The sequence below is a fragment of the Macrotis lagotis genome, chromosome 1 (genome assembly GCF_037893015.1).
Source record: "Macrotis lagotis isolate mMagLag1 chromosome 1, bilby.v1.9.chrom.fasta, whole genome shotgun sequence".
Lineage (NCBI taxonomy): Eukaryota > Metazoa > Chordata > Mammalia > Peramelemorphia > Peramelidae > Macrotis > Macrotis lagotis.
This window is the reverse complement of record NC_133658.1, coordinates 827,488,599-827,504,710: the sequence shown is the minus strand read 5'-3', so window position 1 is coordinate 827,504,710 and position 16,112 is coordinate 827,488,599. Positions and strand designations below refer to the sequence as shown.

The 16,112-nt window shown below is 36.6% G+C and overlaps 1 protein-coding gene across 4 annotated transcripts in view; it reads right to left on the bottom strand.

Annotated features, from left to right (window-relative positions):
• Window positions 1-16,112, bottom strand: part of WDFY2 (WD repeat and FYVE domain containing 2) — a 171,507-nt gene that overhangs the window by 53,312 nt on the left and 102,083 nt on the right. For all 4 annotated transcript variants that reach the window (XM_074217179.1, XM_074217181.1, XM_074217182.1 and 1 more), the window contains 2 exons: window positions 9,069-9,123; window positions 5,829-5,979 (listed from right to left, as the gene is read on the bottom strand). In XM_074217179.1, the coding sequence (XP_074073280.1) occupies window positions 5,829-5,979; window positions 9,069-9,123 (206 nt within the window). The remainder of the gene's footprint in view (window positions 1-5,828; window positions 5,980-9,068; window positions 9,124-16,112) is intronic.

The window sequence follows — 16,112 nt, the reverse complement described above, 5'->3', positions numbered from 1 at the left end:
ATATAATAAAAATGACAATTCTACCTAAACTGAACTACTTATTTAGTGCCTTACCAAACTTAAGGTAAGATCAAAATGGTTGCAGGATTTAGACATAAAAGGCAATATTATAAACAAACTAGGAGATCAAAGAATAGTTTACCTGTCAAATCTATGGAAAGGGAAGCAGTTTATAACCAAAGAAGAGATGGAGAACATCATTAAAAACAAACTAGATAATTTTGATTACATTAAATTGAAAAAGTTTTGAACAAACCAATGTAACTAGATCAAAAGAAATGTAGTAAATTGGGAAACAATTTTTTCAAATACTATTTCTGACAAAGGACTCATTTCTAAAATATATAGAGACCTGAGTCAAATTTATTTAAAAAAAAAGTCATTCCCCAATTGACAAATGGTCAAAGGATATGCAAAGGCAATTTATAGATGAGGAAATCAAAAACTATCCATAGTCATATGAAAAACTGCTCCAAATCATTACTGATTAGAGAAATGCAAATTAAAGCACCTCTGAAGCACCACCTCACACCTGTCAGACTGGACAATATGATCAGAAAAGACAATGATCAATGTTGGAAGGGATATGGGAAACCTGGGATAGTAATACATTGTTGGTAGAGCTGTGAACCTATCTACCCATTTCTGGAAAGCAATTTGGAATTGGAATTGTGTAATTGGAATTATCCCCAAAGAGCAATAAAAACGTGCATACCGTTTGATCCAGCAATACCATTCCTGGGTCTATACCCTGAAGAGATGATGAAAAAAGGTAAAAACATCACTTGTACAAAACTATTCATAGCAGCTCTGATTGTGGTGGCAAAGAACTGGAAATTGAGTGAATGTTCATCACTAGGAGAATGACTGAACAAATTGTGATACACACACACACACACACATACATATGTTATAGAACACTATTTTTCTATTAGAAACCAGGAGAGATGGGAATTCAGAGAAGCCTGGAAGGATGTACATGAACTGATGCTGAGCGAGATGAGCAGAACCAGAAGAATACTGTACACTGTAACAGCAACATGGGGTTGATAATCAATTAAAAAAAATTGTCTCATGTGCTGCATAATTTTGCTATCTCTTATAATTTATTTTTTCCTTAAGGATATGATTTCTGGGGGGGGGGGGCAGAGCCAAGATGGCGGCGTGAAGGCAGCATTTCCTGGGAACTCCTTCCCCCCCAAAAGTCCAAAAGCCAACAAATTATGACTCTAGTCAAAATTTAGAGAGGCAGGACACACAGAAATACTGAGTGATACATTTTCCATGTCCAAGATAACTTAGAAGTTCCATGGGAAAAGTGTGTTTCACCAGGACTGAGAGTTGGAAAAAGCCTTGGTTGCAGCATAGCCCCGGCTTGAAGGGGTGGGGAGAGAATTCTGTTACATCAGAATAAGTGTGGAGTGAGCAGCACAGGCCGCAGAATTTGCAGCGAGAATGTGGAGAAACCAGCCTGCACCCCCCAGAACAAAGCCCACAGACAGTAAGGGGGGTCAGGGAAGACTGCAGAAATTCCTCTGCTCTCCCTCAGGATAGGACTCTGCTGCTAGCCCCCACTCAGCTACAGGCTGTAGTTTGGACTTCCAGACTAAGTAGCCAAGCAGGACCCCTCCTTACAGCTCCAGGGTAGTGTAGGGGTCATCTACATATCAAAAGCACAGGCAAGACAGCATAAGACCTTGGAGGAATGAAGGTCCCAGTGGGGTGCCCCCCCCCCAAAAAACCCCCAAAGTCTTGGAAGTGCTCTAAATTAGTCTTGGCTTGAAGAAATGAGTAAGCAACAGAAAAAGCAGAATCTGACCATAAAGAATTACTTTAGTCCCCTGGAAGATCAAAACACATACTCAGATGACAACAAAATCAAAGCTTCCATATCCCAAACCTCCAAGAGAAACAGAAAATGGGCTCAGACTATGGATGAGCTCAAAAAAGACTTTGAAAAGGAATTAAGGGAAGTAATGGAAAAATTGGGAGGAGACATGAGAGCAATGCAGATAAATCATGAAAACCAAATCAACAGCTTGGTGAAAGAGTATAAAAAAATACTGAAGAAAATAATATGTTAAAAACCAGCTTAGGCCTAATGGAAAAAGCAAAACAAAAGGCAAATGAGGAGAATACCTTAAAAAGCAGAAGTGGCCAGCTGGAAAAGGAGATAAAAAAAGCTCTCTGAAGAAAATAACTCCTTCAAAATGTAGAATGGAACTAAAGGAAGCTGATGACTTTGCAAGAAACCAGGAAGAAATAAAACTCTTCCAAAAAAGTCAAAAATTAGAAGAAAACTTGAAATATTTCACTGGAAAAACAATCAATCTAGAAAACAGATCTGGAAGAAATAATTTAAAAATTATTGGGCTATTTGAAAGCCACAACCAGGAGAAGAGCCTAGACTTGATTTTTCAAAAAATAATACAGGGGTGGCTAGGTGGTGTAGTGGATAAAGCACCGGCCTTGGAGTCAGGAGTACCTGGGTTCAAATCCGGTCTCAAGACACTTAATTATTACCTAACTGTGTGGCCTTGGACAAGCCACTTAACTCCGTTTGCCTTGCAAAAAAAAAAAAACCTAAAAAAAAAAAAGAAAGAAATAATACAGCAAAACTGCCCTGAGATCCTAGAAGCAGAGGGTAAAATAGAAATTGAGGGAATTCACTGGCCACATCCTGAAAGAGATCCCAAAAGAAAAACTTCCAGGAACATTATAGCCAAATTCTAAAACTCCCAAATCAAAGAGAAAAATTCTAAAAGCTGACAGAAACAAACAATTGAACTGCAGAGGCTCCATAGTCAGGATTACACAGGATCTGGCAGCATCTACACTAAGGGATTGGAATACATAGGGTTGGGAATATGATATTAGAGAAGGCAAAAAAAAATCTTGGTTTACAACTGAGAATCAACTACCCAGCAAAACTGAACATCCTCTTTCAGGGGAAAAGATGGACTTTCAAGGAAACAGGGTACTTTCAAACTTTCCTATTGAAACAACCAGAGCTGAACAGAAAGTTTGATCTCCAAGTACAGGACTCTGGTGAACCATAGAGGGGGGGTATATGAGAAGGACTAACTATGAGGAACGTAATGATATTGAACTGCTTGTATTCCTGCATGAGAAGAAGATAACTCATATGCACTTTCTCATTTATAAGGAAACAGGAAGGAGTGAAATATAATGGTATAATATAGTAAAGATGGAGTCAATGGGTGATAAAGGAAAGTACTAGGATGAGGGGAAAGGAGATAAAGAAGAAGCTAAGAAATTTCACATAAGAATCAAGAAAAAGTTTTTCAATGGAGTGGAAAGTAGGAAAGCAAGGGGGAAATGAGCCTTCATTCTTATCAGAAATGGCTCAGAGAGGAAATAACATACACATTTAATAGGGTGAGGAAATCTTACCCTAGAGAAAAATGAGAAGAAAGGGATGGCATAAGGGGGAATGTGGGGAGGGAAGGGGGGAATAAGTGATAGAAGAGAGGGAAGATTGAGGGAGAGGGTATAACATACTTTTGGACAGGGCCAGGATGAAAGGAGAGAGAGAGAATAGAATAAATGAGAGTGGGGAGGAATAGTGGAGGTACAACTAGTAATAGCAACTGTGGGAAAAATAATGAAGCAACTTTTCTGGTGGACTTATGATAAGGAAAGCAATTCATCCCAGAGACACAGCCATTGGAATCTGAACACAGAATGAAGTATCCTTGAGGTTTCTCATTTTCTTGCAGGGGGGGGATTTATGTTTACTCTTATAACAAAATTATTGGAAAAATAGTAATAATAAATTAAAGTTCACTTGCAAAAAAGAAAAGCCTGGAAAGACTTGCATGAACTGTGAATTGATGCTAAGTAAAGTGAGCAGAACCAGAAGAACATTTTATTTATATGTATATATATATATATAAATATTACCAAAAACATGGGGTATGATCAACTATGATTGATTGACTTGTTCATTTCAGTAGTACGATAATCAAAGACAATTCTTGAGATGAAAATACCATACATTTCTAGAGAAAGAACTGTGAAGTTTAAATGCAGATCAAAGCTTATTATATTCAGTTTTTAAAAGTTGTCATATATTGTGTTGCTATTTTCTGCTTTTTTCTTCCATTTGGATTTGATTCCTCTTTCACAACATGATTACTATGGATTATGTTTAGCATAATTATACATGTAGGGTCTATATTAGATTGCTTTCCCTCAGGGGTAAGGGGAGAAGGTAAGGCAGGGAGGGAGAAAAATATAAAACTCAAAACCTTATAAATGATTAGTGAAAACTACCATTGTATGTTACTGGAAAAACAAATAAGTAAAAATATTAATAGAAAAACAAAAAAAGGATATGATTTCTCTCTCAACACATTTAATTTCGATCAATGTATAGCATGGAAATAATGTAAAGATTGTCAGTCTGCCTTCTCTGGGGAGGGGGGGGGAATTGTAAAATTCAAAACCTTCCAAAAAAAGATAGGTAGAAACTACTCTTGTATATAATTGGAAAACAAATAAAATATTTATTAAAAGAAAAAAAACAGGTGAGAATTCAAAGGGTGGAGGAGAGGAGACAAACCACAAAAAGTTCTTAAGATCAAAAGAAAAGTCTCATGATAATCAATACTTAATCAATACTTTGTGCCAGGCATGATTGAGCTAGGGGCTAGATAAAGATGAGTTTCTTTCCACATAAACAATTTATCATCTAAGGCAGAGGGAAAAACAAGAGCAAAGAAAAGCACAGTGGTGGAAAAGTAGAAGGTGTGTCCAGGGAAGCTATGCCCCATTTTGATGGGAGCTCAGGTGTGCATGAGATCAGGAGAGACAGGAAAATAGTAAAAAGATGGGGGAGGACCTTGAGAACCAGTCTGAGAAGTCTGAGTTTTATTTGATAGGGAATCTGCAGTTTTCTAAGCAGAGTGAAATGCTCAGACTTAATGTATTGATCTGGGAGCTCTATAAGAGTGAATTGAAAGGGTGGGAGTTGAGATGGACAATTGGGGCAAAGGCTTGTTGTTTGGTCAAAAAAGAAATGTAGACCTACTGAAGGCTGAGGAGGGTTGGGGGGAGATCATGCTTTTAAAATTGGCACCTCAAAATCTCTTCTAAACACAAGATTCTGGGATCAACTGATCTGTCTTTAACTGATTATGTGCAAAGGTTATAGAACAGATCAGTAATCAAACAGCTAACATATATTAATATTAAGTGTCCATGCTTTGCCAAGCTCTATGGTAATTGCCCAGCTACCCATAGAGCTTTCTGGAGGAGCAATAGATTGTTAGCTCTAATTAAGTTTGGAGACCATTACATCTCTCTGAGGCAGCTCAAGAGGGCTGCAGTTGGAGAGGAAACTTGGGACATTACCATTATGTTTGACTGATAAGCTGCTCTGGGTGGACTGGTCCTCTCCTACTAACCAAATGGGATCTTGTTCAGAAACCTTGGTTTGCCATTCTAAGAGAAAAAGCTGAAATGAAAGGCTGTGTTCTGGAGTTCACTGCATTTGCCTTTTTTCCTACAACTGGAGGGGATTTCTGGACTTTGCTTTTAGCCAGGTAGCCCCTGACGGGGTTGGAGTATAGGCCTGGCTGAGGCTCCATCACATCTCGGGTTGCTGCACAGCACAAACTATCATTTCCTTTAGCCCATATCCAACGCACATACCCATCATAACTTGAGCACTAGGAAAGTCTAGAACAATTCCCATTCCCAAAGAGTAACTTAGTAAAAAAAAAACCTTGTGAGTGCTAGACATCTTGAACTCATTTAAGGAAGAAGGAAACTTAAGACAAAACTGGAAGTGCAATCAAGGATACTGCAGGCCAGAGGGTCCGGAGCTGGTGCGGTAACTGCCCAGGCGCTGCCCACTCTCAGAGCAGTGCCAGGTGAAGTGCTTGTCCTGCCCTGTGCTCAGCACCCACTCCATTTCCAGAACAAACAGCACCATCGTTACCCTGCTCTGGTGAGCTGAAAAATAAAAGACAACAGACAGACCTACTAGTCAGCTTACAGGGTGGGAAAAGTGAGTTAAACATTTCAATAGGAATGTATCACTCCCTCTGCCCCTACCTAGCAGAAACTGATATATTATCAGGACAATAGAATCAGATATCACCCAAAGTATTCTGTACTACCATAGACAAAAGGGCAACCTCAGGTCTTAGCCCCACAATATACCTGGACAAACACTGACATGAGGTTGGTTTGTTTAGTGTAATAATAACAATAACAATAAAGGTGATAAGCTAGGCTTCTTAGCTGAACACAATTCCTGGCAAATTGTAGTGCTTAATAAATGTTAATTAATTGACTGATAACTAAAAAGATTAGGCTATGTACCAATAGCAAAAACCGGAAGTTGAGTTTTTTGTCAAACCTCACAAATGTCTTTGAAAGAAGTGTCTCAAGTGTCATGAGGGAGAAACCAGGGTCCAAAAGGCTGAGGCACACTTATCAGGAGCCTTGAAAAATGGCTGTCTTCTAATAGCCTGGCTTTTTACTTAGTCCAGATCTCTTAGCTCCTCTTGATGTTGAACATCTAGCAAGAAGACTGTCCCCCAACCCCATCCTCCAGCCTGGCAACTCCTCCACCACACATAGTCTTGCAGATCACCCCAGGAATTGGGAGGGTCAGTAACTTGCTCAAAGTCACACAGCCAGGATATGCCAGGAGATCTTGATGCAGAAGCCATTTCTCTATCCTCTACAAAAAGAAGTTTTTTATAAGAGTTTGCCTAAACACTAGCATAACACTAACTACAAAATCTTAATGCTATCGGAATTTTTTTTTTTTAGGTTTTTGAAAGGCAAATGGGGTTAAGTGGCTTGCCCAAGGCCACACAACTACGTAATTATTAAGTGTCTGAGACCAGATTTGAACCAGGTACTCCTGACTCCAGGGCTGGTGCTTTATCCACTGTGCCACCTAGCTGATCCCTAAAGCTATTGGAATATTAAAAATATACTATAAGATACATGATGATCAACCCTTACTAAGATCCAATGGAATGAACAGGACTTGTATGCTAACCTCCACAGTTGAAATTACCCAATCTGCTTCATCTTCTGGGGAGGTTTGATGAGAAACAAGTGGAAAATTCTACTGAGAAAAAAATTTCAATTAGTGTGAGTGTGGACTTGTATGTATGTGTATTTGTGTGTGTATGTGTATGTGTGTGCATTTGTATGTGTGTATGTGTCGATATATACACACATGTGGACAAGTGAAAATCTGCTTAGAAAACTTTTTTTCAGATCATAATAATCAATATTTAAGCACTTACCATGTGCTAGATACTGACCTAGTTGCCGGATAAAGATGAGATTCTTTTAAGATAAGCAGTTTATCACTTGATCAGAGGAGATTGGAACATGCTACCACTTAATGATTGTGTGATTGCCTACATAAGCTAAGGTACCACCACAAATGATGCTGTTCTTACATGACAGACAAGATGTAAGAACAGCAGCTCTTCCCTCAGGGATGTCATATCTATCTAGATACACAGATAGACGTATATGTTTACAATATGCATCAATGCTCAAGATTTGTATGTCTATGTCTTTATATCTTCATAAATATAACCTGAATGGCTCTGATCAATGATAACAATGAGGTTAGGATGCAATCCCTAAATCAAATACAGAAATGAATTGGCATGAATGGAAGTTGAACTTCTAATCTCATTAGAGTTCATTAGCACCCCACTCCAATTTAATATTCTTGTTTAACTACTATCCTGGTTCAAATTAGAGAAAGAATTTGTTTAAGGGCTACCCAACTTTCTATGGTCATTAGTGAAGGAAGGAAGGGAAGTGGTGAAGTGTGATCAATTGCCAACTTTGCTCTGGTCTTACTTCTCTATGCCCTAGTCATAATGAAAAAGGTGCTACATATGGAAAAGAAATATCTCTATCAGAGAAAGAAGCTAGGAGAAAAAGTAGCAAGATAATAGGGGGAGCTAGGAGATTTTTCCCAAAAAAATGCTGCATTAAGTGGAATGAATCTATTATAAAGTTTCTTTGTTCCACTGCTGGTAGAAATTCAGAATACTATCAATTCTGAAAAGAACAAAATTTCATCAACTTCTCTGAACAATCATACTCTTTGTCTGTGGCCAGATTTCAGATTTTCTGATGGTATCAGATATTTTAATAAGATCATAAGAGCTGGAGAGGATCTCAAAGGTAATATAATGCAATACAGAAAAGAAAATTGAGGCTACTAGAGCTTATGTGACTTGCCTAAGGTTAAGGTCATGAAGGAAGAAAATAGAAGTTCTGGAATTCTAACTCAGATCCCCAAATTTGAGATTACAAAATGATGGCTCATTCCTTTGTATTATATATGCTGCTTTAATAGATTTAATAGGTAAAAGTCTTGATATTATTTCATCAGCACTAAATTTTTCATGCTGAAAATATCTTGTGTATTCTTCTACATTGTAACCTAAAACCCCACTATGATGGGAATATTTAATTAATTACATTATATGATAGCCTTTCCAGAAGGACTTTAAATGGGATCCTGCCAATGCTGAAGGACAGGGAAAAGGTCAAGAGTTGTAATTAGCTTTCTTGCCTTTCCTGAAGGTTATGGCAAGGTCTGAAATTCTTTGGTATTTCCTTAATAATCCATATTTTGAGGAGAGGCCAGGTCAATATTTAACTATCTTTTTTCCTCTGCCAACTCAGAAATCTCATCACATGCTGGAATTTTACCAAATTTTAGAACTCTTATGGAGGTAGTGACTTTTTCTCAAAAGTAGCAGCTTCTTGCTACATTCTCTGGACCTTAAGACCTCACTTATGGAAGTTGGAGGTGGACTGAGGTCAGTGAAATATTTTTGCTACTTAAAATGTCCACAAAGAGATTAAGAGGAAAAAAAATAATTTTCCTTATTTTCTCCAAAAATAGCCTAAATCAAAAAACCTTGGCTATAAGTAATTAAGTATGTCAGCCCTTTAGACATTAAAGACAAAGCTGCCCATTAAAAGCATCAAGAAATGTTTTATTTGAAATCTAATTGAAGGGACATAGCAGTCCTATTTCCTACCTTGGTAGTTTTTCACAGGGGTCATTTTGTTGTAATCTTCTGATAAAATAAATTCCTGCAAAACAACAACAGCAAAAATTTTAAAAGTCTATCTTTAGGAACAAAGAGACTTTAAGCTAAGAAAACCATGGTTAAGTTGTATTGCAAAGAATTAACACTTCACATTGACATCCAGTGCTTTAGAATTTTGTTTGCCAAGATAATGGTATCTTTTTCAAACACTTTTTGAGCTAGGATTCTCAACATTTTCTCAACATGGACCTTCTTGGCAGTCTGTTAAGGCCCTTCTCTGAATAATGCTTTAAAATGCATAAAAAAATAAAATACATTGGATTAAAAAAAACGAATTACATTTAAGTAGTTATCAATACAGTGCCTATAACTGTAATAATTAAACACTGAAATATTATATAAAATTCAAATATATTATTAGATAATAGTCAATATATATTTTATATGTCAAAATCGCTAAATAATTATATTATAGTATATATCATGTTACTATAATGTATATTTAAAATTAGACTAAATATATTAAATTTCATATGTACACACATACACACACACACACTAAAATACATAAAATATATCATTAATACCTTTCCAAACTTCCTTACTACATAGTTAAGGGCATCAACATCCTCCCAGTTCCCAGGCTCTCAATCTAGGCATCTTGCTCTACATCTTACCATCTCCCAACCCCCAATATATCCAATCTTTTGTCCTGGCTTGATGATTCTTCACAGCATCTCTCTCATACATCCCTTCTCTCCTCTGATATTGCTACCAGCCTGGTGCACCTTATGCTGAACTGTTGCAGTAGTCTACCTTTCCTTACTCTGATCCATCCTCCATTCAGGTTCCCTATCACTTCTATGATCAAATACAAAACCATATTTTGCATTCAAAGCTCTTTATAACCTGTTTCCCCTATCTTTACAGTCTTCTTATACTGTATACCTCCTTAAGTATTCTTTGACCCAAAAAAATATAGTTTCTTTGCTGTTCCTTGTTACCTCAATTTCAGATATTTTCAGTGATTCTCTTCCCTATACCCATATGCCTGGAATGTTCTCCCTCTTCACCTCTGCCTTCTAGCTTCCTTCAAGTCTTGGCTAACATTCCACTTTCTACAGGAAGCCTTTCCAAGTTCCTCTTATCTATAGTGCCTTCCCTTTGTTGATTTTTTCCTATCTATCCTGTATAGCTGGACATTTATTTATGTGCATTCTATTCCTCCCATTAGAGTAGGCACTATTTTTTGCCTTCCTTTGCACCTTCCCAAGTAGTTAGTGAAATATCTGACATATGAGAAGTGCTTTATGTAGTTCATTAACTGACTACTTACTATTTAAAAGAAATTTAAGTATATTAGATTAACCTGCCTTAAGGGTTACAAAAATATCACTACCCAAAAGCCATGTAAATTCTCTTCTCATACAATTACGAATGTGAAGTTGAAGAAAATGTAAGCTGAGTCCAAAGATCCCAATGTTGGTCAATAACAAATAACAAAAGTTCCAGTGTTTATCAGAACATGTTTTACAGTAGCTTGAATCTTGTGATTGGATCACTGGATAAAGGGCAAAACTTGATACTAATTTTTAGAATTCCTAAATATATTAACTTTCTACCTCCCTCTATCTACCTGCATAGTAGATAAAAGGTCCAAAGGTGACTCACTGATAAAGATGTAAAAGATCCAACTTAAAATTTCAGATATATTCATTGTGAAAGAACAGAGCTATATGGATTTCTGTGTTTTTTCAAATATACCATAGAATCACTGTCAGAACAAATCTTACATAAGTGGAAGCCAGTTTATTTACAGATGTCTAATTATTTCAATTCCGTCCAAGTCTTCATGAGCCAATTTGGAGTTTTCTTGGCAGAGATACAAGCCTGGTTTGTCACAGGGCAATGTAGCACTGAGTCCTAATTTGAACTCAGATCTTCTTGACTCCATTTGGGCTCTGCCTAAATTCAGATAATCATTGGTCCTCAAATGTAGAGAAACTTTGAAGATGAATTTCTATTATAAACATTACAGACTAAAGTCAATGAGTATCTTTATGCAGAATAAGGAGAACAATGAAACTTATTAGGGGCATTTGAAGCTTTGAGAATTTTTCTTTGATGATTTTTTTTTAAAAATCAGAGCAAAATCAGCTCATTTGGTTACTAATCTGTTTATTGTACCTGACCTCCAAGAACCCTGTAGTTATGGATGGATACCAGGCATGTAGGGTTACCATTGTAGGCCACTGCTTTCTGTCAAATAAGGATTTAAAAACAAAAATAAACTTTTCAAGGAATGTGGAATGTGAAGTGGTACAATCTAACTAATGTTAGAAAACAACAGCAACAAAACTCTAATGAACATCCTTGAAACCTTTACTTAAGACTGCTTAAGGATGGGAAATATTTTATATCAACGATCACGGAAATTTGTAACAGTTAAGCATATTATGCAAACATAAAAGCGGGTTCTGTAACATTCTGCCCATGAGACCTAGTCTAGTAACAGAAGAGAGACCTTCAAGTCCATATAGGTGTAATAACATTTCTTAAAAAAAACTCCTTCCAGGGGTGGCTAGGTGGCGCAGTGGATAAAGCACCGGCCCTGGAGTCAGGGGTACCTGGGTTCAAATCCGGCCTCAGACACTTAATAATTACCTAGCTGTGTGGCCTTGGGCAAGCCACTTAACCCCATTTGCCTTGCAAAGAAAAAAAAAAGAAACAACCTAAAAAAAATTTTAAAGGTATTGGGGGAGGGGAAGCAGGACTAGGGGGAAAATTGTAAAAAAAATTCAAAATAAAAATTCCTTCCAAAGGAGGCCTTTCTACCGAGTCACTGACATTTTCCTCTCTGGGATCACCTTCCATCTATTTTGTGCCTCAGTCAATGAATAATTTAAAATAACTATGTGCAAGCACTGTGGGAGGAGCTGAGGGATACCAAAAAGGGTAAAAGAAAGGCCCTGCTCTCAAGGAGCTTACAATCTAATAGGGGAGATAACTATGTACAAATAAGATATATACAGAAAATAAAATTAATATGGGAAAGGCACTAACTATAAAGGGCATATGAAGAAAGATTTTATCTACAACCAGAGGAAAAAATAATAAATAGAAGAATGTACAGAAGAATTTTACATGTGTTTGCATGTATGTGTACACACACACACACACACACATATACACCTATTTGTGTCTAATGACAGCCATATCCTGGGGGGGGGTACAGACAGGGAGAAGGAGAAAAGGGGGAAAAAATAAAAAATCTGCATAATAATTTGCTGTATATTTGAAAGAAATAGCAAATTGTGCATAACAAATTTGAAGTTTCATATATAATCACCTTTGAAAAGCTTGTCTTATTCCATGAACTAAAAAATAAAAACAAAAGACAAAGGATTGGGAAAGGCTTCCATAGCAGGGTGGGATTTTAAGTGGGAACTTGAAGGAAGCAAGAAAGCCAAGAGATGGAGATGAGAAGGGAGAACAGTCAGACAAAATACCCAGGGCTAGAGTTGGCGGTGCCTTTTTCATGGAAAAGCCAGGTGGTCATTATCACTAGATTGAATAATACGTGGTGAAATGAGGTGTGAGGAAACTGGAAGAGTAGGGCAGGGGCAGGGGAGCCTTGGTTATGAAAAGTCCTCAACACTAAGCAGAACATTTTGTATTTAATCCTGGAGGCAATAGGAAGCCACTGGAGTTTATTGAATGCAGCAGGGTGGTAACCCATCTGTACCTGGTCTTTAGGAAAATCACTTTAGGGACTGAATGAAGGATGAATTGGAGAGGGGAGAGACTTGAGGCAGGCAGACCCACTAGAAAGCTATTGCAGTGATCAAGCCATGAGGTAATGAGGGTGTATTCCAAAGTGCTGACTCACCTGGGTTTCAATGTGTACTGTTGGAAGAAATTTATAATAATACCCACTGGCATTTATACACACAGCAAAATTTTGTATAAATATCATCTTACTTTATTCTCACAGCAACCCTGGGAGGGAGAGGCTAGCATGACTCAGGGTACAGTTGGTGAAAATGTCAATTATCATTTCTGGTCTTTTGACATCTCTTTCCTGAGATATTTTCTAAAATAATCCCTCACAGTTTTTTAAAACCTCAAGCTGCTTCCAGAAAGAATTTCTTCTAAGTGTATTTAGTTTGTCCAACCAATCTTTCTGACTGTCATTTTAAGGGGCTACTGCTGCTTGTGCTATGTATGGAAAGCTATCAGGGTTTGAAGTGAATCCAAATGTAAATAGTTTCATTGCTAGTAATGATGGAAATAGGTTACAACAGAAATGCTTGACAAATCTGTTTGCTTTTCAACTCTTTGTGGACTCCTGCCAGGTTACACAGGTATAAAGCCAGTGGGATGGCATAAATTGGTTAGATCTAATGACAAAAGTGTCTGCTGACTTGTTTTTGCTTTTCTACTGTTCTATGAGTGGATAAATCTCACAATCTTCCAACTGTCAACTTCCTATTATTCTGTAGCAAACATGCTTACTTTTCTAAATGTGTTTTCCTTGATTGTCACGTTTCACTGTCCAACAAGGAAATCGAGCCTTTGCTAGCTATGGCAGTTTTTGGATTCTTTCAATTTCTGTACTCTGGAGATAGTTTTACAACAATTAAACTTCTACAGGAAATAATGGTAATCATGATCAGTCACCTGACCATTTTTCCATTGCCCATTTTTTTTACATCAGTAATTCATTTGAATATCAGTTTTGTAAAATAAGCTAGAAAGAAATGACAAATTTCTCCAGTATCTCTGTCAAGAAAAACCCCAAACAGGATCACAAAAAAGGTGGAAACACCTGAAAATTAATTTAACAAAAAAAACATATTTCCATATATTCTTTATTCTCTTCTACCTTCCCATTTCTTTTCTTATCTTGTCATTATCTCTAGCATTTTTATATTGAGGTTACTGCATATCAAAGTCAAGTTATTCATGAATTTTTTCCATGTCTTCATCTTCAGTATGAAATGTTGGTTCACAATCTATACTCTCAAAGTGGTCTTTTAAGTGCTTGAGCACACCACTTGCAAGATGACACTTCTTAATGTCTTCAGAAGCAGAAACAACAAAATTCATCCCACTGAGTCTTCTTACCTCTCATATCCGTGAGTCATTTTTCCATTCACTTGCAACTTTCTTATGTACTTCTGCTTTCATTTGTCGCTAGCTTATCAATATTGGAATGCTTCAGTTCTTTCTATAGGTCAAAGACGTTATACTCAGAGTATAGACAGTAAATGTCACAAGTGAGCCAAAAAAATACAATTCTTAGTGTCCACCTCTCTTTACACCATTCCACTATGGAATGGAAGGATATTGCTAAGACCTAGGGGACACTTTAAAAGTTTTTCTCTGATTGTATGAGATAGATACTATGACCAAAGAATTCATCACTGAATGTCCTCAGTTGGCTACCTCACAACAGAATACATTCTGTGTATTAAATGAGAAAGCATAGATAGGAACTTTGATATTTGTAGCCCAACAACTCTGACATTTTTGGTTAAGTAACTAAAAGGAGACTTGGGGTACAAATTCTAAAAGACCTGATTCCTAGTTCCAAATTGCAAAAGAAATTCCCAGTGAAATTTCTAACCAAATTGATTCATAGGCCCCAGTGCAAAGAAGCACTTACTACAAAATACCAATTAATTAGTTGAGGGTAATAAGAGATAGCAATTAACCTTTCTAGATAAAAAAAAAATCACTTTATACAGAGATGAAGGACATTTTTCTTGGAGAATATTAGGCAAAATGAGGACATGAAGACAAATATGAGATTCCTGGAATTTCATTGTTTATACAGTTTAAATACCTTCCTGGATAAGTTTGACTAGAAGCATAAAACTTGATCATGACTATCACCTCAGGAAAGAATTATGATTACATAAATCCATGTTGGCATCCTACCTCCAATGAGCATTCTAGAGGAGCTATCCCGTAGGAAAAAGTGACACAAATCCAACCATCTGGATAGTAATTCTCTCGATTGCTATTCTAAATAATCAAAAAATGATGAGAACTCCTGTACTGAGAGCTCACAACTGGCAAGATGCTGGGGCTAATCTTTATAGAACTGTCAAAATTTTATGGATCTAAAAGTCTTATTTATTGACTCTAAAAAAAACTTCACCTGTTTTCCATGCCCCAAAGCAACACAATAAATACAACATATAGATCGTAAAAGAAATAATATCACCATCAATATCAATAGTTATTACATCTTCTAGCATATATGTACAAGTGGTTGTCTATGGGTTTATTAACACAGAGACATCTGTCCCAAGAGGAAAGGGGTAAAGAGGAAATAAAACAATCTGAGTTCACATACTGACAAGTAAGAAATTTCTCTTTGAAATTCTTGAGTTTCTCAAATTGTTTGCAACAGCAAAATACTTTGTTTTGTTTTTCAGTAATGTCATTTTAAATGAGGTTTTTTCTTTTTTTAAAAAAATCTAATAATGACATCACATTAACTAGGCTATTTTAAAAAATCTGAAGTTGATTGTTAAGGACAATATTATTCCTAATCTAACAGTATTGGCATGACTTTGTAAGAAAAATGGTATTGCTTGATAATGAGGCTGAGAACCTCATTGAGTGTGCTGGTGCTATAACTTTACACAACTCATAATTGCCACACAAAGTATTTTTGTTTTCCTCCTTACATAAGAAGAGGGTGTTGTTTCACTTGATTATATTTTCTCTTTTAAAATTTGAGAATCTTCTCAGTAAATTCACTGTTTATTATTATTTTGCCAGGACTAGGGAAATATACATATTTTAAATGTAGAAACATAATGAACACCCTGAATACCACTAGAAGACTCTCATTTTATTTGCATTTGTTATGTATTAGGGTATTTGAAACAGACTCCTACATGTTTGTTTCACTATCAGTGTCTCAGTTTTAATTTAGATTTGACTCCTTTTCTCTTTTCATTTCCAAAGATTTTACACAAATATTCGTTTTGGACAAGTCATTCCCCAATTGACAAA